The following is a 25,222-nucleotide window of genomic DNA, read 5'->3' on the forward strand; positions in this document are numbered from 1 at the left end:
ATGTGAGGTTATGCGTTCGTGAGTTTCTCTGCGGACTGTCCAACATGTGCTGTCATTGAGAAACACCACTGAGAGGATTTGCTAAACTTAGCTCTTACTCCTGAGACGCAGACGCCCGCTGTGCTCTCTGCGGCTTTGTGCAGGACACCTTTTAAGCCCGGCCAATTAAACTGCAAGCAGCTCTGCCGTCGGCCTCTGCAACTTGCGAAGTGAATTGCCAGGAAATAAAAAAATTGGTGACTGGCAGTTCAAGATGCGAGGTTCTGATCACAGATGGAACAAAGGCAGAAGCCAAAACTGAAATCCATTGCACAGTGGATCTGCTGGCCGTTCAAAAGCTGTAGACAGACCCACATGAGCAAACAAATCATGCAACCTAATGCATGTGCATTCACAATCATTTGTGGTTTTTGCATTCGAGTTAACACAATGGGCCCGAGCCTTGATGTTTTGCAAAGGCAGCGGTCCTCACAATGCTAAAAATGTGGCGAAAGTCTCCTAATCTATTACTCTTTAATTCAGGGAACACCCCACCCTCACCTGAGAGAGGCAGGTACTGACATCCCAACTCAAATCCCCACCCGTCTGTGTGCGCATCTACGTGTGCACTGCGCAGTTGCAGAGTGTTCGTTTGGCATTGCTTAGATTTCTATACCATAGACCGGGAGAGACCTGCTGCAGCGAGTAATTTCTCAGTGAAGAAGACTGAAAATCTTATGCTGATTTAATTTTACACTCGCTTACGAGGACAATAATTAGGGAACACCCTCCAGTTTGAAGAAGAGAAGACTTTCACAGGTGAGCACTCATTGTTTAAGAATGCTAGAGGTGAACAGCTTCCTTATGAGAACATATGAGGCTGAATGTCAGGACGGTTGTGATATGCCTGTGAGGGATTTTTACATTGTTAGCGCTGTGACCCAATTCATAGCGCACCTGAATGTAATGCTTGGTTGTGTTTCCACTCTTACTGTGGAGTGAATGGCTCATTGTAGGTCAAGTCAGGATACTGGCACTGTGCCGGTCGCTGAAAATCATCAGTGCACAAAGTCTTGAAATGAGCTGGGTTGGCTCTGATCCACCTAAAATGATAGAAACACATAAGCTGTTAGAGAATTACAAAGTTAATGACTTTACAAGATTAATGGCTATGCATCCCAAGTCAGGGACAAGTCAACTAATGCATTTTATGGACAGTGACAGTTTCGTAAAGTAATGCAAAACTGCCTGCCCAGGGCCACGTGTGCATCATTAAAGATACAGTTCTCTGTGAGATTGTCTCCCACCACGCTCCCCAACTCGAGACAAGTCTGCAAGAAGACGAAGTTCAAAAGGATTGCTTGAAGGGGTTCAGTCTAAATCCTAAGAAAATTAACTAGACGTGCTGCAGAGCAGACAATTTCTTTTTCTGTGCTCCTTGTTCTGGAGCATAACCAGAAGTGACTGACCAGTAAATGGCGCAAGGTCAGTAACCTCCCCAAGCAAATGCTTTTTTAAATATACATATTTTGAAACAATTTTTTATTTTTTTTTTAAATGTCGTTATTAGTGGTGGTTGTGGGATGCTGCACTAGCTTTCTGTTTGTTCACTGGCTCTATGTAGTTCGTTGGTCAGACGCGTAATCGCAAACTGAACATATGTAAACAACCATTTGATGTAAAACCCAAGCACAAAATAATCAATCAGCAGTGGTGATGCTCGTTGTTACTGAACACAGGACCGAATCATCTCTCCTATTTTAGCTAAATCCATCCTCTAACATTGCTTCTAGAAGAGAACTTCGGTAGTATAGAGCTGGATGAAGTCATGCAAATATTTAATTTAATTTTCTATTTACTGAGCATGCATCAGTGCATGTTCCGACTACAGACAGAGAGCCTGAACCTGCCAGGCAAGCTGGGCCCGTTCTTTGCCTCCACTGGTTTTCTGCAAGTCTCCCATCATTTTCCTGTCGTACTCCAAAGACTTTGATTGGCGACCTCGAAACGTGAATGTGAGCGCGAAGGGTCGTCAGTCGCTATGCGTCAGCCCTGTGATTGACTGGCGACCTGTTGTGGCCGATCTCCCGCTTAGTGTCAGCTGGAATTGGCTTTAGCTCCGTGCATAGCTTCTAGAAGGATAACTGAGTACAGCTGAGGAGATGGATGAACAAATATTACAGTTATTTGTTGCATAACAGAAAACAAACAGAACTAGTTTACTTAAATATTAACTGTACTTAAGATTAGAGACAAAGAGCAAAACCTTTGTCTCAAAACTAAAACAAGTGTCCAGATTCAAGCTGCACAAGATTACAAAGTAATGTACACGGCCAGCTTGAGTTTAGCTACGTGGCATCCTGAAATTTCCTAGAAACAAATGGCACGTGTACGGATAATTGGATGATTGTAAATCAGGATTTAAAAGCAAATGCAGCGCTGCTAGCTCCAGTAATTAACCGGCCTATTATTTTTCATTTCATCAGGTGTTGTTTGCAGAGGTGGTGACGAGGAAAAAAAAAAAAAAAAAAAAAAAAAAAAAAAAAACATACATCAGCTTGTTTTTCTTCAGAGAAATCCTCTTTTTTTTGATTTTTCATTACACCTTAAGCATTAATATTCAAAAACAGATTGCAAGATGGAACAACATTATGCATAATTATCAGAACTTCCATTATCATGACGGCATCAACACCTACTTTCAACGTTGGACACATTTCACCCGCAGGTGAAACTTCACTATAGTTAACTGTAATAAAGTGCTAATTATATTCCATATATTGTATGTCTCATAAAGTCTAGGACATGTATACTTGGGCGAAGGGGGGCGGGTATTCTAGCGAGTGAGACAACGAGACTGACTGAATAAATCACATAAAGTTATTGTGAAATATGTCTGTGAATACTCCATTTGCGAACGGGTGAAATTCTTCATTATGCTGTACAATTTAATCAGTGCCTCCTCTCCAATTTGTGTCCATTGAAAATGTTTTTTTTTTTTTTATGACATTCCACATCCATTTGCTAATTCAGGGCCCTGGGCCTGAGGCAAATTATTAACCTTTAAATGTGTAATTAGTCACAGCGGGTAAAGAAAAAAGTCACAGAAGCAACTAGAGGAACCTTGACGTGTCATGTAACTATTTTTTTTTTTTTTTTTTAAACTTTGCAGTAGGTGACAGTCACTGCAAAGACAGATGCCACGTAAAAACTGACGTCACTTTAGAGAACCTATAACCACACTGTATCTGGGATGGGATTTGATTTCTATATATGTAATGAGTCAGTAATACAAAAAAAAAACATAATAAATGCTAAATCTCCTAGCTTCCATAATACAAGATGTAGGTATTGTATTATTAGTGCCATCGATAGTTTCTGCCTCCAGCTAACTTTCTGAAAGGAGCATTTGTTGAAAGCACAGCGATAGAAACCCTCGTTGCTCTTCCTCCCTAGCCCCTGATAGAACAGGAAGCACGCCCGCATAATTTAGCTGACGTCTTGCCTCACTCTCAGTGGGGAAGGACGAGAAGACTTTGTGAAATGAGCCCGAGTGGGAACTGCATTTCCTTCTCTACTTCAATCTAAAGAGGGCATGATGGCAGAGCAAGTGAAGGGCTGCTTATCTGACGTGAAATCTTTTAATTGTACATCTTCTGCATGTGTAAGAGCTGTTAAGGCTCATAATCAGGAGATGGGGTTCAGATCCAAATGAAGTCCTGCTCTTACGAGACAGATGTCATTAAAATCATCGCTGAAACGTCTTCATTAGCCGTGCAGGGTAATTGCAATTCGCGCTTATGCAAAACAGGGTGGGTTGCTATAAACCAGTGGTATGATTTATGGTATGTCATGCTGATAAGTGCACCCACTGTTCCAGTTTTTATATCATAATGGAGGACGGACAGTGTCGGCCTATTGTTGATCTCTGAGCCAGCCATCAAAACTCATTTGGATTACATATTTCAACCCAGAATGTCGAATATAAGCCAAAACTGTAAGAAAAGGGAAAAACTGAACAGTTCATTCGAGCCTTCCCCTCTGCCTGAGTGCGTGTGATTGATTTGTTGATTGGCTGCCTGCCCACACAGGAGCGCTGTGAAGTTTCGATCGACTCATCTCTCTCTTCAAATCAGCAATTAAAGTTTGGTTTAGCGTGAAAGTGTCAGACCCGCTTTCAGAAATATCACAGCGAATCCGTATTTGTGTCTTATTAGTGTGAAAAGTCCAAATTGGTGGCCACATTTTGGCCAAGGAAAACAAACAAACTACAAGATGAAAAGGAAAAACAGTAATGGAAAACCAATGGAGTGATGAAAAACACAAATACTTCGTCACTTGTGCTGGGTCCATAAGAACACTTGGAATAAATATCCCTCAGAATAGAATAAACAGATCCAGCATATCCAGTAATTTCTGCATGGCTGCCGTCAGTGTGATTCATTAATGCGACGTTTAGTCTTGTGTTCTTTTTAAAGACTCATTTGTTTGCCGGTGAAAAATAAATCACTGTTTCCATTAAAGTTAGAGGTTTCCACTCAAAATGAGTATTTTATTATTTGGAAATAAATAGTCTGAGATGAGTAAATCTGTCCAATTTTTTGTGTTTTCCTCACAGATTCTCAACCCTTGATAACATTGATTTAACAGAATAAAGTTTGCAAATAATTGACAGTTTGACAATTTGGCTTCTCCAGAGTTCAGTTAATCCTCATCCCTTCACCCTTCAAGTTTTAGCTCCTAACCAATGCCTGAGTTTTTCCCCCTTTCTCTGCACACTATAATGGACTTTCCTTGTGCACAGCAGCCACAAGCGTATCTTTGAGATGTGTGCATTTGAATTTTTTTTGCAGTCTGTAGAATTTCTAAATGTCTGTGTTGCTACGATTCCACTGGTAGGATATGAACTGCATACAAGAACAAGTGCGAGACTTTGCCCGGTAACGGAGCACAATGAAATTCTGTGCTTCTTCCGTTGTTGATTGGCTTATCCTGACAATCAGATTCTGGTTCTGCATCGAAGGGTGGCCAGTGTGACATGCTAAGGCTGATTTTATGTGTAATTTAGAATTTTGATTGAACTGATAAAGGTTTCGTCTGTCATTGTCTATGTTCATTAACACATTTAAATGACGCTATTTGATATCGCTAAACGTTTCTCTAAAATTGCCTGGTAAAAAAACAGATATACAGACTGTACCAAACTGTCAAGTGTTGGACCAATAATCAGGTGGATACCAAAATAAAGGTAAGAAATGTAGCACATGTCAAATTTCTAAGTAAAGGATGGAAAAATAGTGACACTCCACATGTGAATATGGCATCACAAGAACTACCTTTGTATAAACTTTGTCTGTCTGTCGTGTTGTGAATTGTACCTAGAGAACGTCCCTTCACCGCTCTGATGAAAGCCTTGTGCTAAAATATGAGACAAATCCACTAGTGAACTGCTGCAGTTCCCTACACGTGAATATTTGAGATGTGCTACCTTTCTTATGTTTTTATATTTCTATTATAGTGAGGTAGTAAGCTAATCTTACTGTAGGTAGTAGGAGTAATCTTACTGTACTCTAGATTGGGTATACTGTAAAGTGCTATGTTTTTGCCCACCTTGTGTTTCATTTAAGGATCTTACAGATCTTTCTTTGACCCACGTGAGACCCTTTTACGGTTGACTTCATGTTGATGAGCAGAATTTGCAGGCTTTGGGACTTAGCGCAGAGATGTGTGCAAACATTGCAGCGGTGGAGCAAAGTTTTTTTTTTAACAGACTGTGCATGTTATCGTTAAACCCATATCAGAAGTGGCAACGACAAAGTGATCCCCTATCTTTATCACCAAAAATATGAGACCCTTCGTTTTATAAGTTTGTGGAACATCTTCTAAGGTTTCCCAACGGCAGACTTGTTCTCTGAGTGCGTCTGATCCATTTCAGTGTGTATGTGTGCTGGATTAGGATGGCTCAGAACAGATTAGTTAATTATAGACACCTGCTGTCTAAGCGTGGCGTTGTGCTGTCAGGTGTTGCAGCATGAGGTGGGCTTGTTGCTGAGGGCAGAGAAGGCGGGGCGAGGCCCGGGGAACTGCATGGACAAATGTGTTGCCATGTGCTCTCTTCTCCCCGTTCACGCTCTGTGAGCTGCTCGGTAATTGGAATCTTCACACATCCTTCATGTCACCTACTCGCCACACTCACACCCAGTAACTCCGCAAACTGCAGGGTTAATGGCCTATTTCTTAAAGCAGCTATACGGTCTTATAATAGTACCCTCAGATGACTGGCAATTCTCCTTTGGCACCGCCAAAGTTGATCAAATGTTCCAGTGACATTATATCCACTTTTGTAATCATCTTGTGCGCAACACAGCGTTTGAAAAATGAACGCTGCCATGGCAACGCCACTGTCGCGGCCGCGTGTAAAAAACGGCCATGTCATTCTGAGATACTAAAAGAAGTCGTGGTGACTTCCAGGAAGTGAATAATCACACTACTCAGTGACTAAGCAGCACTAAACAGCTGCACCTCTGCAAATATCTCACATCAGCGCCTGACTGCGGTCGTTGGCGTGCTGAGATTCTGCCGTTTAATTTTGGAACCGGTAGAAAAGATCTTGCGCTGAGAGCAGCAGAAGAAACGTCTTAATTTGCCTTGATTGGCTTTTTATTCGCCTCCAACCGAATCGTCGAGTCAACTGAAGCTATCCAGCGTTGGTTTAAGCCGAGGTGCAGATCTGAGAGAAGCCACTTGCGTGCGTTAATTGATGCGTGATTAAATATTCCAGAGTGAAAACGAAAGGAGACACGCAATCATTTTTTTTTTCATTCTGTTTTGCTCTAATAAACCACTTTTATAATGTTGAACGAGCTCTACTCGAAGCTTTTCGCTGCCTAATTCGGAAGTTACTGTTTACTGTAAATTAATTGAGAACCTGACATGAACCCTTGAATTTCTGCCATTAACCATTTCGTATATTAAGGAAGAATGGCGGTAACATGTGTGAACCCATTTGCGTTCATCACAGGGCTTTTCATTTGCAGATTGCACACAATTATTTTTTTCTATCCAGAATAGGGAGGCAAACGGTTTTAACTGAGACAAATGCACAACAGGAAAAAGGGAAAAAAGTCATCGTGGATCTTTTATTCCGAATCTTTATTGTCTTCCCTTAGATGTACACACGGTCAAACGTTTGCTTCACACACTCTTTATAGTGTAAGTGTAATCTCCTTTCATGACACTTATCAGATGTGCATCACTGGTTGCCACTTCCCCCTGTGATTGTCAGTGAAGGAGACTTGAAATCCTTGGCACCGTTTCAAAGATGTTCTGCAGACCTTCTAGCGGAAGTGTTTGCACATGCCTCTCGCAAGAGCGGCATGTGGACGCTTAAAAATGAGCCGTTAAGACCACGTTTGCATTTCCCCGACGAATTACAAAAAAACAACTCAATCGCTTTGGGAAAAGAGGCAAACCAAACACAACAAAGCGAAAGGCACGAGGATTTTCGCTGCCTCGTTAATCTCGGCAGGTTGACTCCACCCTTCTTGTCTGGGAGCCTTCTGTCAGACTTCCAGGACTGACAGTTCACCTCTGCGCACCTTCCTGCAGCTGAACAAGCAAACGCCAGTGATTGAGGATATACATTCCGAGCTCCAAGCTGAACGAGAACTGATCAGCATATAGTTTTTTTTTTTGTTAAAGGATTGAAGACCTTCCTTTTCTAAAGGCGCAAGATACTTTCTGGAGATTCTGACTGGATTTAAGGATGTATGAGCCATGACTTTCTTAAAAGTTCCTTTAACACCTATGATTGTGTAGTACCTCTCCGCCAAGTAACATTTCAATCTCAAGCAACACACAAAACAACTGGTAAGCGTTATTAGTAGCATGTGGTGGTAGTAGTTCATGAGATGTGTCGTCAGAACAGTGCAACTGAAAAAAAGTGGCACTGAAATGATGTTTTGCAGCTCACGTGTAGTTGTTTCCCCCCTAAACACCCCTAATGCATCAGGTAAATTTCCACCAGTAGCAACTGATATAAAACAGCACAGTAACAACAGCGCTATTTTATATTCATGCATAATTTAAACGTATGCTTATATCAATTTTACATCTATCTTGTTTCCTTGGAGATGCTTTTATGGATGGGTTTATTTTCACCGTTGAAATCTAAAAAGAGTCTGCTTTCTCAGACCTTTGACCCTTTAAAGCAGCATGATGTGATCATGATATATATATATATATGTGTGTGTGTGTGTGTGTGTGTGTGTGTGTGTGTGTGTGTGTGTGTGTGTGTGTATTTGTAAAGAGCATATGGGTTGTCCAGTGTGTTCTTGGAATGTAGGAAAAAACAAAGTGAAAGTTGAAGTTGCTAATCTTTTGCTTTCAGGCTTGTGGTGGTGACACCTTGACTTTTCTTGGGAAGCCCCTTTTCTGTTACATAACTCAATCACTTGTGCAGTGGGGGTGCTAATTATATCCTCTTTAAAAGGCTTAAGCCTCATTAATGCTAGAGCACATTGTATCAGACTGCCGTGATTGACTTGGCAGTTGTTTTGTCCCGACCTTATGTGTCTCCTATTCACTTTGATTTCTTGCACAGAAGCTAATCCAAATACTGAATAATTTAATATGATACTAAAGGTGAAAAGCAGAGCACAATCTGTTTCCGTAGTCGAAGCTTTGTCGCCTCTATCATCTATGAACGTGTCATCTGGAAAGCATTTTTAACGTAGGTCCATTTTACACACAGCCATGGCAAAAAAAGAAAAAAAAAAACACTTATTTTTTTTTTCGCGGTATCAGCTGCCATAGTTTGTTCCAGGTGTGAAAGTCATCAAGGTTGAGGTTATCCGAACGACACGGGCTTTCGTTGTTACATAACGTGTACGTCTGTGCTCTCCGGGGGATTTAAAGGCTGCACAGGGGAGAGTTGATCTTTAAGTCAAAGAGGCTTTATGCCAGACCACAACAAACCTGACACTTGTTACTTCAGAGGCCGATAAAGCACTTAGATGAAGGAGTGACCTCATGATCTGCAATGAACATCCAGGATCTCTGAGCAACGTTTAACCAAGCCCTGAAAAATCCTTCAAAACATTTCAGAGCGGTAACAAAGACAAAAACTAAGGCAGAATCACAGACTTTTTATACTTTGTATGCTGCACAGTTTATCCTCTTAAAAATGTCAGCATGCGGTCCCTTGCTCTCACCTTTGCATGCAAGTGTTCACACTCGTCATTTAGCACACGAATACAAAATCTCAAATTGCCTCAAATAATCATACAAAGACATGCAAGAGAAGCAATGACAGCAGCGGCTAATTATGAATGCATGCATTCACAATGCAATGTATCCATGTATTGTCTAACTTCACTGTAAGAGTTCTTGTTCAAAAACCTCTTTGTACTGATAACATTTCAAGATACTACTTTAATGTGTATGAAGTTCAAATTATTCCCCCAGGCCCTACCACCACCTCTGGGTGCCCTGGTAGCACCTCAGCTGGGAATCAAACCCCAGGACGTTAACAGCAGATGATAGTACCATTGTGGCCTCGCCTTTCTTTTAAACAAGGGTTGTCTTAGCACCAATCGGCTATGCATGAAACTTATTGTTTGCATAACCTCAATTTTCTGTCTCACCAGCAGTTAAACGTGTATTATGTGCGTTAATTCTCTAATTATCGGCCCTCATTAACACCACCTCGTCCGTCTTTGCTCATTTCAGTGCCACCAGAATGCACAAGCAAGTGGAAGTCAGGATGGACGAGAGCCACCTGGAGCCAATAGTGGTTACTCAGGAGAGTATATGTAGCAGCCTCTGTGACAAAATTATGAAGAACATGGTCCTCACTCTCACAATCCTCGGTAAGTTACTTCATCCCTCAACGCACAATACATTTTTATTTTCCATTCCACCATATGCCGTTTTCTCAAGGGCGATGCAGCCTTTTCCCAGCAGGCATTAGGCACCTTGACAATATGTGGCAAAATCTGCAGTTGTCCATGTGAGACACAACGGTTGATTCGGAGACGGAGGCTCATTTGAGACACAGTGCTGGGCAGCAGTGGAACAAAGATAAAAAGTTGCAGAGACAATTAAAGTTTTCCAGCAGCCTTCATAGTCGGCACAGAAACTCACTGATGCTGATTTAGTGTCATCGCACCAATGTACTCAACTTGTCCTCCGTTTCCAGCAGCAGTTGTTTTTATTATGTTCTTCCAAATGGCAGGTGGCTTATTATAATAAGATACAGGTAATCTAATTATCATGATGGCATTTGTGTTCAACAGGCAAACTCTCATGTACGTGAACAGACTTGAATTCGCCACTGTTTACAAAACTGTCAAGGCTTGATTCCTGGTTGGGTTCCTCTCAACCTGAAGAGAGGAATGCATAATAACCTGATTATCCTTTTTAGCCCATCTATATATGTGTAATAGGCTATATTGTTGTGATGTTTCACTTCAAGATACTTGAAAAAAATAATTAGTTCTCGAACTAAGATTTATTTTGGAAAGCAGTCTCTACAAAAAGTCACAATCAACCAAACAACACTTGTGCTATTAACCCTGATAAAGCAAAATAATTCGACTAATAGAATCAAAATGGGGGGGACTCCTGCACCTTCTTGTCTAGATGCATTTTATTTTTTCTCATGCACTAACACCATGCAGCTGTGAAGATGTTAGGCTGTAATGTTGAATGAGTCTCTAACAAGCCCAATATGAGGTTTTATTCATCGTACAGGTGTAGAAATGTTACATGTGTGTATCTGGTGCCTTTAGAGTCACCTGGCTCTGTCCATCATTTGTGTTTTCTCAACGCTTCAGGTGTGTTTCTGGGTTCCATCGCCGGAATGCTCCTACGGCACATATCACCTCTCCCTCCAGATGTTGTCTTGATCATCGCCTTCCCCGGAGAGATCCTAATGAGAATGCTGAAGATGCTCATTTTGCCACTCGTCGTTTCCAGTCTGGTCACAGGTGGGTGAGGCACGGTTACGCTTTTCTGCTGAATGTGCCGTCCTGAAACGAGGTCACACGGAGATACTTGTTGTCACCTGGAAGCCGAGTTGCGACAGCAGAGGTGGCCATGTATGTTTCCTTAGCCAAAACCCCCCCCCCCCCAAAAACTGAACAACGCTTGTTAAAATACTATTTTTGTGTTCGCTGTACAGGCTGTTGTTGTAATGAGTATCCTACACAATACACAAATTAGTTCCTCATACCTTTTCAAGGAAAAAAAAAAACTAGAAGTACAACATGCTAAAAAGTGTGGACACAGTTAAATAAGGATTATCTGCATTGCCAACATAGCCACTACTACATAATTTATGTTATATCTCATCTCATAACTCAACATATTTCTTTTAAACTGTGCTTTGCAAACTTTTTAACTTTGTTAATCAGCTTCAAAATCAGGTTAATTAACATATAAAACAAACTTGACTAGCAAACAATTTTAGCTGCTATGTTTATACATTGTGTATACATACTATTCAGCAACAGATAACACAACAGAATAATCATCTACCAGAGTAGCCCAGTTGATATGACAACGATAAACTGCACAGGTAATATTTCACATTCACTCAAGGACTTGAACACAAACTTGAGATTCCTTTTCTTAATTAATGAAATATACAACCTCCAGGTATAAATATCTGTAGGTTGGACTAAGGTTGGACTAAGAGCTAAGCTAAGAAAAAACGTGCAGGTCTGTTTTCTCTCTGCTGAGTTTGTCCTCACGGACAGAAAAGTCACAACCACAACATAATCTCTTATAAAAGTAGGTAAGCTATAAGTGCCGCGGCTTTACAGTTCCCACGTGGCAAGCTGTTCTGATTGATTGGAAGGACATTGTTCTGTGAGGTTAACTGATCGCACAACAGGAATTAGACTGAAACACTACAAACACTGAAGCTAGGCTCTTTCTTTATACGTGTTGCCAACAGGACTTGCCGGTTTGGATGCCAAATCCAGCGGCCGTTTGGGCACCAGGGCCATGGTGTACTACATGTCGACAACAATCATCGCAGCCATCCTGGGTGTGATCCTGGTGCTGCTAATCCATCCCGGGAACCCGAAGCTGAGGGCTAATCTCGGACAGGGAAAGAAGAACGACGACGTGTCCAGCATGGACGCTCTCTTTGATCTCATCCGAAACCTCTTCCCAGAGAACTTGGTGCAGGCCTGCTTCCAGCAGGTAGGAGTCTCACAGGTTTTCACCCACCACATAAAGTGTGACTCATAAGTCAGTTGCTCCAACAGGTTCTCTTTTCTTTTCTTTTCTTTTCTTTGCTTCTCATCCAGATCCAGACGGTAACCACCAAAGTACCAGTGCCCACTAACAGGACCAAAGCTCCTCCACAGTTCACAGTCAAAAGGTCACTGCAGTTTAAGAGTGGAATGAATGTCCTAGGTAGGTGAAAAGTTTCAAAACACACCCATTGCATAACTGAAATGACCTGATATGAAACAAAAGCTCTTTTTTTTGTTTTGTTTGTTACATAACAGGAAAGAAATACAAACCTCCATAAGCCTACTTTCTACTTTCCTCAGTTTCAAGATGTCTTGCTAAATAAAGCAAACTCTTTGGTCTTTTCCCATTCGCAGTTGAACAGCGTCAATGTGTTGTAGCTGAAAATGCTAGCGGATGCAAATACCCGAATGTTATTTTAGGTTTCACGTTGATTACTACGTCTGAATTATCCCATTGGCAGGGGAATAAACATTCAGTAAGTCAGTCATACATCACGGTAATGAATTAGCATCATTACATTTTGTGTCTTCCAGGTCTGATTGGCTTCTTCGTTGCTTTTGGTGTTATCATGGGGAAAATGGGAGAGAAGGCCAAGCTAATGTTGGAGTTTTTCAACGTCCTGAATGAGATTGTTATGAAGCTCGTCGGCGCAATTATGTGGTAAGTGCAATTCTCCGAAAGCATTTTTCCACATTAACGTAAACTGCCAAAACATTCCCCATGTCCGCTCATGTGAGAAAATGAACATTTTGAACAGTTTGTATTTCTCTCTGGTAGAAACTGAAGCTGTGTGTCTAATTATGTGAGTTTATAACCAAACACACACTGTGTGTATTCTCAGGTACTCCCCTGTTGGTATCGCCTGCCTCATCTGCGGAAAGATCATCTCCATCGCCGACTTGGAGGTGGTCGCGAGGCAGCTGGGGATGTACATGATAACTGTGATAGTGGGGCTCATCATCCACGGAGGCATTTTTCTTCCGTTGATCTATTTTGTGATCGTGAGGGAAAACCCTTTCACGTTCTTTATGGGCATATTCCAGGCTTGGGTCACAGCACTCGGAACAGCTTCCAGGTAAATGAAGTATCCCTGCTTATGTTTGTGTTTTATATTTTGAGCACATCTCTAATTCAGGTTTTAATCCAGTCAAGTGCGCTGCATGTGTTGATGAATACATTTTAAATGGTAACTTTGAAGTATTTTTTGCCAGCAACAACTTCTGACTTTGCCTCCATGTGGGATGTCTTTCCTTCTGTCTATGTTTTAATTAATGATATGACACACACTCCTGAGGCGAGCTCAGCCTTCTGCCTGCTCCCTCCTCCACCGCCTACGAGAAGTGATTTTCAGACAAAACAAACAAAACAATTCCACGAATTTTATGTGTGACTCACTCAAATTAATTCTCAACTATAATTTTAGTAGTGTCCTATTCCTAAGTTGTTTGTGTTGAGTTGGTTTCACAGTTTGCAAACTGATTCTTACTTCATGCTGTTCTGCATGACTGTTGAAATATCTTCCTTTTTTCATTATTATTATTATTTCTTTCTGCAGTGCCGGTACCTTGCCTGTCACGTTCCGATGCTTAGAGGAGAACCTGGGCATCGACAAGAGAGTTACGCGTTTTGTCCTTCCAGTGGGCGCCACCATCAACATGGACGGCACGGCGCTTTACGAGGCCGTGGCTGCCATTTTCATCGCACAGATGAACGGGATTGAGCTCGACTGGGGGCAGATTATGACAGTGAGGTGAGAAAATCGCTGCAGAGAGGAACGCATTTTACAAATACCTAATGTTTTTAAATATCCTGTGTATTATTTGGTGTATTTTACTGAATTTAAGAAACTCTAGCTAACTTAGCTCTAACAATTGTTTAAGAAATGAATAAATCATTTAATTTCTCATCTCTATGTGGCATATTTTTTTTACTTCCCCCTGCTGAGAGTTGATTTTGTCCCCCGTTCAGCATGACAGCCACTTTGGCCAGTGTTGGAGCAGCCAGTATCCCCAGTGCTGGGCTTGTGACCATGCTTCTGATCCTCACAGCAGTGGGGCTGCCCACTCAGGACATCAGCCTCCTGGTCGCTGTCGACTGGCTTTTGTGAGTTCCACATCAACACCGCTATCACAATTGAAAGCACAAGAGGGACACATCACAGACAGATTCCCACGTCATGATGACGAGCCCTGACCAGCATCTAATTTCTCAAATGTATAGTTTTGATCTTATATGATATGACATAAAACTTAAATATTTTAAAATGATAATATAATGATATAATATGTACATTTTGGTGCATTTTCTTTGCGCTTAAGACAAGCACATAGCAGCACAGTAGGTTCACCCACAGAAAATTTACATTTGTACAGTAGTGTTTTTTCTGATGGTATTTATCATATATATTTAAGGTGTAAAACATTTAGAAAATCCTGTCTGTTCGGCTTTGATGAGTTCAGTAAGAAATACCATTTTACATTTCATTACCGTCATTATTCCCACTCAGTGACATTTTCTGCGCTGAGTGTAAAAAGACAAATGGTACTGGCACTGGAATTACTCAGTGAGGAATTAACTGCTTCCACCTACACACATTTTACTTGCATAATTACAGATTACAGATCATATGAAAGGTGTAATTTGCTTTATGACTTTTAACAAATTACTTAACTTAAAATAACATAATCATTCCCACAGAAAGCAGTTTCCTCTTCCCTTTGTATTGTAGGTAGCTAACTCCAAGCTTAGAGACAGGGACGCTATGATGCCATAGTAATCAGTACACTAACAGTGCTAGTAGGCGGTTAATGCTTCGGTGTCTGTTCGACACCGTAGCTACAGTGACACCCAGACCATATGCAGACCCTGACACTGTAACCTGACCTGCACCTCCCCAGAAATGTAACTACGGGTTGAGGCAACACAGACCACAAGAGCTGTGATTGGTCTGTTTGGTAGTAGCATATGTTGCACTCCAGTAGGGGTGCAATTTTTTTTTTTTTTTTTTTGGCAAGTAATATTAATAATTAAGGGAAATAATCATTAATATCTATAAATAGTTACTACAAGAAGTAAACCTTGGGACACCGCCCTGCCTCCAGGGACAAGGAATCAAATTGCCTAATAAATACGCATTCTTAAAAAGAGTTTGAAGTGTAATGAATCCAGTAAATACCACAGCATACAATCACAACAAACAACACAATGCCAGATTAAATTATAAAATAATTTATTACAAGGAGTGATTATCTTTCAATAACATTACTCACTATAAAAACTATTATACTTCAATTATTAATGCTAAAAATTCCTTCTAATGGAACCCTCCAGTAACACAAACCTAGCACGTAAAATCAAAGCATGTGAGCCGTTACATTTTACTTGTTAAACACCACAAGTATACCTCCAGTTTATCTTGTTCACTGTGAAAATGCTAACACAGTGATCATTTTCAGAAATAATCTTCAACATGTTCACAATCCCCAATTCCAGGTGTGTACAATGCTAGCATTAGCTACTTAGCTAAGCACAAACTACAGCTGAGACAAAAGAATTTGATGACAAAATTCAACACAAAACCTTATGTTGACTCTAGAGGGAAAGTCAAGAGATCTCCAGTCCAGGGATTCATAGTCTAATGTTGTGACGAATAAATCAGAAACTCTTGAAACTTTCCAGTGTGAACAGCAAATATGGACTAACACACTTTAAAAGACAAAGTGATTATTTTTATTGCTCCATTGTCTGCGCAGAAATTAATTCATCGTTCATTTTGCTCTCCTCCTCAACACGTAGGGATCGTTTCCGTACTTCAGTTAACGTGGTGGGAGACTCCTACGGAGCAGGCATCGTTTATCACCTTTCCAAAGATGAGCTTGACAGCTTTGACGCACAGCAGACCCGGATGGACGAATTTGAGATGGCAAAGACTCAGTCCTTCTTTGAAAATAACACCAACCAGAATGTATACGCTCACCACAACTCAATCTTGATAGACAACTGCAAGGTACATTTCACGTTAACGGACATAGAGACCTGTATGTAGAGAATCCTCCCCAGCTCTGTGTTCGTCTTTCTTCCTGTGTCCGTGTTTGTGTTACTCATCTTTGTGACTCCCTGTGTTGGTGTATTCGTGTCCATGTGAATATTCACATTGTCATCGGAGAAAATATTTCCAAAAAGTGGTGAAAAAAAGCAGCATAAGTATTTCCACGTTTATTTATTCACCTGTACATCGCATGAAAAAGCAGTTTTTGTGATACCACGTTGACCTAAAGCGAAGTTTGTTTTTCATTTATTTATTTTTTTATCACATTTGATTTTTATTTTCAAAAACTCTGTTTATCTTACATTTAAGCATCAATCATTCCTCGTGCATTTCCTTGTACGCAATTATTTTTGACTTGTATTTTGTTGTGTCCTGATTTCGTAAAGAGACTGTTATTTGTCTATTTAATTGGACATGTATTTGTGGCAGCCCTGACCAAATTACTGTTTCCAGTTATTGGCCATCTTTCCAATTTTTCTTTCTTTTTTTTTTTTGGTATTCATAAAGACTGCTGTTTCACTGTATTTCACCCAAAGTGATGCATGCATATGAAATATGATGAAATACCTCGGATCCTTTCCTAAATTTTGTCTATATTTCATTGCCTGTATAATGATGAATATATAAGTAATTCGGTTGGGGAGAGAATCCATAAAATACATGGCCAATTTTGGAAAACTATGATATGTACATAATCTGACTGTATCATTCTGTCAGTGTATGAAATGATATTCTTTTCAATGCTGGGGATTCACAAACTAAGCTAAGCCCCAAGGTCAATGGCCTGACCTTAATAATGAAAGAATGGCTTCTCTGCTCCCAACCACTGACGATTTTTAAATATTGGTGCCTTGGCCCATAAAGTCAGTTTTTCTTGATAATTGCTTGCAGGTCGCCAAGGGCAAAAATGGCAACTCTCGTGACTTTTCCCTTGTTGAGGAAGAGCCATGGAAATGCGAGTAAAGCAGAATCAGATGCCGCTGCAGTTTCACCAGCTTTTACTTTCTACCGACACAACTGTAAAAACATCAAAAACCAAAAAGTCACAAAAACAGGAAAAGACAAAAAAGAAGGAAACGCAAAGTCAAGGATCAGTGTGCTGCAAGACCAAATGGCCAGTTACCCATCTGGGTGGCTACTGGAGCAGAGCATCACCTTGCACTAACTACACACAGACTGTAAGGAACTTGTGCATTTCGTGCACTTGTAGAGAAGGATCAAATGTTCAGTTGACGACACTCAGGGCCTTACTTGGTGCTGCTGCGAGCTTCCTGTTCTGTCAACGGAAAAAAAAAGAAAAAAAAAACCTTGTGCATCACATCTCATTTTTTTTTTCTTCTTTTGTATTGAAGTATTTTTGTTGTAGCTAAAAGGGCACCGAGAAGAGAAGATGGCCTTGCCAGATAAATTATACACAAGGACCAATTGAGATAATATAAAGCTGGAGTGAGCGGACTCAGGAATACTGGTTAGAGACCAATATATCTGGCAGACTTTATTACTGAAAGGTTGTCATTATTTATTTATGGTGTGTTAAACTGTCTTTGAATTAAATACCGCGGTGAATGTTCAAAATTTTATTTATGACAAAAAAACAACAACAACAAAAAAAAAAAAAAATCAATGAACTGGATCCAACTGTGTTTCTTGTGGCATTATAAAGGAGGTGCAGGATAGTAGGTGCTTTCGGATCGAACAGTTCTGGGGACTCCCTGAGGGTGATAAGAACCCAAGAACTATATACCTTCAAGGGCTTTGTGTATGCATTGTTTGCAGAACCCTGAAGTGACTTAATAGCCAACAGCGGTTTGTGCATTAACGCGATCTATTGTAACTTTACTGTCAGACTTTTTCTACAGCTTTTGTTCCATTTTCAATTCCAGTGTTAAGAGCTGTCGTTTACATGTCCATCGTCAAAGCCCGGATGCCACCGTTGATCCATTTCTCTGCGTTTTTTTATTCAATTTCTTCAGGCTCAACATTTAGAGCTGAATGTTTTCCCGGAATTCGTATGTTGTTTGCCAGCACTGCATTTACGTGTTCACCCAGTCACTGTACACTTACGTCACTCAAGGTAACTCTGGTGATGGGAAAGTTCCATTAAGCACAAACTAAACAAAAAAAAAAAAAAAAGAAGAAGATTTCTGAGAACTGCGATTGTCCTCATTCACTGCAGTGCAGGCGCACAGAGAGGAGGACACTTCTACAGTTATAGTTCCTGTGAGTCCGAAAGCACCTAGTTAGACACTGCCTCACCTTTGACTGTTTGACTTAAGGGATTATGCCCACATGTCACACACATGGTCAAGCCTAAGAAGAGAAGCTTAGGACTTAAGAGGTGCGGCCTCTAAATGTGGCAGCAGACTGTACCTGAACGTGAAGCTGAAAATAGAGAACACCGAAGGTGTCCTCTCTGTTATAATTAATATTACTATTATCATTATCACTATTTTAATTTTTTTTCTATGTGTGTTCTTTACAAGTGAAGCACTGAGTTTCTGTTAGTGGTCAGAAAGTCTGCCTGTGTCCTGGAAATGTTGTTTTTGATGAGTGTTTGTGAGTGGAAGAGAGGAAAATTAACGAGAAAAGAAAGCTGAAAGTTAAGCGAGAGAAAACGAAGGAGGTAGGAGGAGAAGTCTCTCCCAGCTCTCAGCAGGCCAGTGCATTGTTTTGTGTTTTATTTCAAACTGTTTATATCTTTGCTATATGACAACCTTGCCTTGAAGATGTCACCTGCAGAGTGCAGTCAGTATGACGACTACAGCGTCGCTGGATGAAAGTTCCCGCTAATTATTTCAAAAGGATACGGGGACTTGCATTTTTAGCAGAGTAAAAAAAAAAAAAAAAAAGCGGCCCCACCTTCTAACTTTACAACACAGCGAGTGAGGACGGCTGGGACTTCCTCAAAAGAGTTTCTTGGACTTTGCAGAGTTTGGGTTTTAAGCAGCAGATTTAGATATAAATAGCAAACTCGGGATTGTCTAGAGATAATTAGCTATGGCTACATCTGTCTGGCAAGTGCGGGCTTAAGCACTCGCATAAATCTGACGCCGTATCAACAAGGTCATTTGAAGTTGGTTGAAAATGTTCATGTTATTGAGTTTGACCCTGTATAGAAACTCTGTTCAAACTGAACTATTTGTTTCCCTGTCATGTAAGCAACAGCTTATACATTCATGTTTAAAGTGCCTCCTTGCACTTTGTGTATATACTCTCTTTAGATAAATTGTACAAATCAAATGTATAGAACTTGACATTTTTGTCATCATAATTGTTTTTGCTATGCTAAACATTTCTATTAAGACTATATCTATATTCATATATGTATACAGTATATACACAGCAATGTTAGCACTATGTTTTTTTTTTTCTCTTACCAGCCAGTAGGCTGTGAACTTAGAGTTATGATGGTTGTTTATTTACAAAAAAATAAACCAAGTTCATCTGTTTTTATGAGAAACTCCTGACTACTTCCAAAAGTTTTCCAGATTTTCTAGGGAAGGAAGTCCAACCTTTCAACCTTTTCCTTTCTTTTAATCGGACAAATATGGTTACTGATACTCTTCTAGATGTGGTTATTTAACGTTTCTGGGCACATCAAGGCGGTTTTGTGTGCATGAGAACGCTGGTGTTGGCAGCTACAGCATGTCTGCATGTTGCGAGACCTTAGCAAGCCATCTAGTGTTTGACTCAGGCACCACCTTGGAAGAGTGTCTGCTTCCTAAATTATAAGGAGGAGCTTGATCTATGTCAAAATCCCATTATCCATCAATTCGTTAGACCACTTCTCCTTCTGTTTTTATTTGTTATTGTTCTAACTTAGGCTATGTTCTTAGTCGGCTGGAATAGCGTAGCAAGTGTTTGCTATGGAAATGTACTATCTTTAGAAAATGAAATCCATATTTTCTATGCTACTTTTTGATTCTGTGCACACATACTGGTCCGAGAATGTATTAAACCTTTTCCTTCTGTCTGACCTTCCTTATATTGAAAATCTTTCCTGACCTTGACTGACTAAATTCAAGTAGGAGTGAATGGACTCGCACTGAATACACAAACTATTTGTCAGGCAAATGGACTGAAAGTGTGTAAATGTTTTAATACTTGTGTGTAAATATTAATGGAAACAAATAAATGGTTATTGATGAGGGTGCCGTCATGTTTAATTTCTCATATGGGGACAGAGCATGCGAATGTTCACAACAGCTGAAGTTATGTCTAGCAACATGAGTTTGTAGGACGAGCACTGTTGCGCGCCCTGAGCTTCCACCTTGAATGCGGGGAAAACAGCAGAGCATCTTAATATAAGTTACAATCCACAGCACAGTCTGCAATAAGATTAAGACAAATATACAATAATATTACAACAAAAACACTTACACTTTGAACCAAACTGAACATAGAATCAATAGAATCATTTCTTTGTGTCCATTAAGAGACAAGTACAATTATTTACATCGAAGAAAAGAAAAAATAAAAACACTGCAAATGCTTGACTTGAAATATCCGACAATTGTGCATCGTAACGACCCAGCTGACATGGGAATAAATATATCAATGGATACTGCTGTAGCTTCAAAGTTAAAGAGTGCTAAAAGTTTTTGGTTTGGCCCTGTGATGAGACTTGAATCTCCGGAGGGTCTGTTTCTGAACCTCGGTGCTATGAATAATTATCTTGGAGCTCTTCCAGGGGAATGACTCTGTACTCTGCTGCCTTTCCGTTCTCCATCGGCTTGTCTTTTTCCAAAAAAGTCTCCATCTCTAGCTCCATCTGCTGGTTTGTGGAGTTAGTCTTGGTCTCTACCTGGTATGTCTGGTTTGGTGCATTCCACCTGCAAAATAACAGACGGAAATCAATTCTGTGCTCAAAGAAGTTATGTTTAAAGATATAGTTATCCATTCTCTGATATTTAAGTCTCACTTGTCTCTTGTAGCGATGGCGACGCAGACCATTACAAGGGCTCCAACGCCAACTATAAATGCAACAATGATGATCCAGCCTGGACATATGGGAGAGTAGGAGTTACTTAGATGTCTTAAGCCATAGTTAAATCATACAGAACTGTCCTTTCTTTTTTAATAGTATTTTTTTCTGTACTCACCTGGTGTACTGTGTCCTTTGTGTTGTGTATCTACATTGGCAGGATCTGTCAGGCCTTCTTCGTGACAAAAAAAAAAAAAGAACATAAAATCACAGGGTTACTCTTATGCAAGAAAACAATAAAGGTAGCATAATATTAATTATACACAAGACTACTGGTCAGTTATAGGATATTTACCGGGTGTTTTGTTGGGTAAACCAAGAGTTTGTATCAAATTTCTTCCCTTTGGTAACGTCCCATTTGTAGCAGTGGATAATGATGCCGTAGCATTACTTTTTAAGACAAAGCCTTCTTCTGAACCTGGTGCTGATGCAGACATGTCTGTGGAGGCTCTACCCATGAATGTACTGTGAACAGTAGTGGGGGTTGGTGATGTGGCTCTAGTGTTTATGGTGAAGCCTCCATCTCCTGAGTCTAATCCAGTTGTGGCTGCGGTAATATCCGTGAATTTACTTTCAGTAGCAGCAGGGGTTGGAGATGTGAAGCTAGTTTCTATGATGGACACATCTCCTGAGCCCGATCCAGACGTTTCTGGGGTTGAATACAATAATTCACTTGTAGTAGTAGCGGGGGTTGGTGATGTGAAGCTAGTTTCTATGGGGAAGCCATCTCCTGAGCCTAATCCGGATGCGTCTGGGGTCGTATCGATGAATTTACTTTCAGTAGCAGCGGGGGTTGGAGATGTGAAGCTAGTTTCTACAGTGAAGCCATCTCCTGAGCCTAATCCAGATGTGTCTGTGGTCGGATCCATCAATTCACTTTCAGTAGCAGCAGGGGTTGGTGATGTGAAGCTAGATTCTACGGTGAAGCCATCTCCTGAGCCTAATCCAGATGTGTCTGGGGTCAGATCCATCAATTCACTTTCAGTAGCAGCAGGGGTTGGTGATGTGAAGCTAGATTCTATGGTGAAGCCATCTTCAGAGCTGAACAGGTCCGGTACTGCAGCAGTAGTTTCTATGCCGGAAATGTCTTCTGACCCAGATTCTTGCTTTGTGATCACCATTAATGTGTCATGAGGAGCAGGCGAGTTTACTGAAGCTGTGGTATTTTCTGCATTGGAGCTTGGGGTCATACTGGCATCTGTAGGAATATTCTGGTCTAGCTCTTTTCCTTCATCATGCACTAAATCAGAGCTCAGGTTATCACCACTGGAGACATTAGGCTCAGTAGTTTGAGAGACCAAAATGTTTGAGGTGTCCCAGGCTTCATTTACCACCGATGTGACGTCAGGCTGGTGGCTTTGGATTGTAGCTGATTCTACATTGGATTCAGAACTGTCCATTGAGACCTTGTCATTGGGATCTCCGTTGGGATTGCCTTCATTCAAGTCGGTCTCTTTGGAGTCAGAGGGCGGTTGCTGAGATGTTTGGAACGCTGTGTTTGTTTTGGGTGATTGGCTTGTAGATGAAATGACAAGGAAACCATCTGTGATGACCTCCTGGATAACTTCATCCTCAGGTTTTTTTGATGCAGAGACAATGGTGGTGAAACCATCTGTGTTGACCTCGTGGATAACACCGTCCTCACTTGTAGCGGGGCTCTGGCTCACAGCTAGGACTACAAGGGAAAAGAAAAATCCATGAATCACGTATTCAGTGCTCAAGTATTTACCTACCAAGAAGAGTGGGAAGGAAAGTTACCAAAGCTTTTTGATGTGTCACAAAAGCACCACAGAGTGCATATGTGCTCAGCCCCAAATTCTTGTGTTGGCTTGCTTCATTGCCTGCTTTGATAAGGTGTGGTGGAAAACTACAATGATTAACCTGGGTGACTAATCACGTACTAGTGTTAACAAAAGAGAAGCAGCCTCATGAAAGCCTCAGTTTTTAAGTGACACACCCAATGCAAAACATGACGGATCCTTTTCCCAGTTATCGTTGGAAAGAAGCCATTGTCAGGGAGCTGTGTCTTTAAGGAAGGAAGTAAATCAAAGGAGGATAAATCAGGCAGCGAATTTCGCACATTATTTGCTGCAGTTGTTTTCACTCATTTCAGTGCCTGCGTCATAAGATAGTAGACTTATTTCATTGTATTTGCAATGAAATAAGAAGTGGAGAGTCTTTAACATCTGATCCAGATCAGGTTGGTTGTTCTTTACTTGAGAATTTTTGTTTTATGCAACTTTATACTTCACTACATTGCTTGGTTGTTTTTGCTTTTAAGCCCCTTTCATTTCAAAAATTAAACATGGTCAAAAGATGAAAATGCATTTGAGTTTTGTATTTATAATCACAACCCTTTACAGTTAAATGCCCTTAAATGTTTCTTCAGTGCAGTATATGCAGTGTGCAAACTGTTTTAAAGATTAAAAAAAAAAAAGAAAGTTAATTTAAAAAGGCCTAAGAATCGGATCACAGCATGTCCGTTCTGAATTTCTGTCCGGTCACGTTCGGCTCCACGGTTCCCAATGAAGTTACCAGTTTCTCAAACTTGTGTAACAGCTCTCTGCTGCTCTTTGGTTTCACCGTATTCAAGACCAGCGAATTAATGCACCTCCTGGAGCAGCTCAGAACATTTTTACAAAGACGCCTGTGTGTAATGTGGAGGTGCCGGTGAGACTTGCGCGCCAACAAATGAAACATGACTCTTACACATAAAGTAAGACCTGAAACATAAAGAGCATCTAAGGTAGCGGCAGGGGAAGTGCTGACTCACAGGGTGAATAAAAGGACAGCATGGGAATTGAAATTGAAAAAGGTCTGAATAAAACATTTACTGTGCGAGTGAAAACACATTTTATGAGCTGTTAATAAATGTGAAGCTTTGTCTGAATGACATTGTATTGAAAATAAATAAACTAAATTAAATCTGAAATTAAACCACATTCTTAAAAAACATTATTACCAAAAAGAAACAATTTCCCGCTCTGTTAAAATATGGAGTTTTGGTTTAAAATATGAGTTATAAAAACTGTGTTACTAAAAAATACAATAATAATTATAATAATAAGATTGCTTACAGTCAACAGGTGTTGAATGGACAACAGCAAGAAGTCCAAGAGCAGCCACCAAAAGAAGAGTCCTCATTTTCACACCAGAGAAAGGTGACATTGACTGAAGTTCACTCTCAGCAAGTCAGAACTGTTGGTCTAAATTGAAGCAGATGAATCACGCCGTGCCTTTTATACTGAGGGGGCAGGAAGGTGTACATCAGTACAATGGCAAGCGACGCACACACATGAAGGCTGGCACACCTGTCAAACACACCCTGTTTCTCGTTCATTCTCACGCTTTTTTTTCTTCTTCCTTTTTCCTCAGGCACAACATACGTGCACTCATGACTAAAGAAAAAAAAGAAAAAAATCAATTGGTTTTAGAGCCTGCTTCGTTTCCACATAATAATAAACAGCAACGCTTAACAACAGACGAGGCTGCTAATCTCAAAGGCTTAAAAAAGTGTAAATGGCTGTAAAATTGAGTATTGATTGTAAAATCTAATAAAGTCCCTCTCAGAGTTAGACTTTGTATTTGGACGTGACCAGAGTCCGTAGGATGTGAACCATTGTTTGCCTTCAGTTACAACTTTTATGTCAGTATCGGAAAAGATCAAACACTTGAAGGAGTTCCATGTCAACAATATAAAAACAAAATAGTGCATCTGTTTTATGGGTGAGTAGATCAAATGGTCCGTATACAGGTAATTTGTCTGAAATGAGAACAGGCAGAAGATTAGGTATTACAACATTAAATACGCAGTGAGTGATTTGAGGAGAGCTTGATATGATCAGGTAACTGCCGCTGTTTCTAGCAGACTACCCACATGCTTTCACATTCGCACAATTATAGAGGCAATTTTCGTTCTTTAACCAACGTCTTGTGAGATGGCT

The 25,222-nt window shown here is 40.5% G+C and overlaps 2 protein-coding genes across 4 annotated transcripts; one reads left to right on the forward strand and one right to left on the reverse strand.

The window, feature by feature from the left end:
• The first annotated feature begins 551 nt into the window (after positions 1-551).
• Positions 552-20,442, forward strand: LOC125005735 (excitatory amino acid transporter 2-like). Of its 2 annotated transcripts, none has more exons than XM_047581285.1 (11): positions 552-798; positions 9,709-9,848; positions 10,815-10,967; positions 11,939-12,189; positions 12,297-12,405; positions 12,780-12,906; positions 13,088-13,321; positions 13,802-13,996; positions 14,215-14,349; positions 16,042-16,252; positions 17,186-20,442. In XM_047581285.1, exons 2-11 carry the CDS (start codon positions 9,719-9,721, stop codon positions 17,255-17,257), a joined length of 1,617 nt encoding a protein of 538 aa, XP_047437241.1. In that variant the 5' UTR covers positions 552-798; positions 9,709-9,718; the 3' UTR covers positions 17,258-20,442. The 2 variants fall into 2 exon arrangements, with proteins under 2 accessions (XP_047437241.1, XP_047437240.1); XM_047581284.1 differs by lacking the exon at positions 552-798 and adding an exon at positions 7,573-7,848.
• Positions 20,440-24,519, reverse strand: LOC125005734 (mucin-12-like). Of its 2 annotated transcripts, none has more exons than XM_047581283.1 (5): positions 24,356-24,519; positions 21,574-22,953; positions 21,397-21,450; positions 21,216-21,294; positions 20,440-21,126 (listed from the first exon to the last, which is right to left on the reverse strand). In XM_047581283.1, exons 1-5 carry the CDS (start codon positions 24,444-24,446, stop codon positions 20,955-20,957), a joined length of 1,776 nt encoding a protein of 591 aa, XP_047437239.1. In that variant the 5' UTR covers positions 24,447-24,519; the 3' UTR covers positions 20,440-20,954. The 2 variants fall into 2 exon arrangements, with proteins under 2 accessions (XP_047437239.1, XP_047437238.1); XM_047581282.1 differs by having other exon boundaries at positions 21,397-21,453.
• Positions 24,520-25,222: the final 703 nt, after the last annotated feature.

This window comes from Mugil cephalus, chromosome 3 (genome assembly GCF_022458985.1).
Source record: "Mugil cephalus isolate CIBA_MC_2020 chromosome 3, CIBA_Mcephalus_1.1, whole genome shotgun sequence".
In the NCBI taxonomy this organism is placed as follows: Eukaryota; Metazoa; Chordata; class Actinopteri; order Mugiliformes; family Mugilidae; genus Mugil; species Mugil cephalus.

Excerpts from the sequence above, each read along its gene's own strand:
- LOC125005734 (XM_047581282.1), bottom strand. The coding sequence starts at position 24,446 with ATGTCACCTTTCTCTGGTGTGAAAATGAGGACTCTTCTTTTGGTGGCT. Across the intron at positions 22,954-24,355 it reads CCATTCAACACCTGTTGACT|TCCTAGCTGTGAGCCAGAGC; the intron begins GTAAGCAATCTT and ends TTTCCCTTGTAG. Across the intron at positions 21,127-21,215 it reads GCCATCGCTACAAGAGACAA|GTGGAATGCACCAAACCAGA; the intron begins GTGAGACTTAAA and ends GTTATTTTGCAG.
- LOC125005735 (XM_047581285.1), top strand. The coding sequence starts at position 9,719 with ATGCACAAGCAAGTGGAAGTCAGGATGGACGAGAGCCACCTGGAGCCA. Across the intron at positions 13,322-13,801 it reads GCACTCGGAACAGCTTCCAG|TGCCGGTACCTTGCCTGTCA; the intron begins GTAAATGAAGTA and ends TTCTTTCTGCAG. Across the intron at positions 13,997-14,214 it reads GGGCAGATTATGACAGTGAG|CATGACAGCCACTTTGGCCA; the intron begins GTGAGAAAATCG and ends TCCCCCGTTCAG.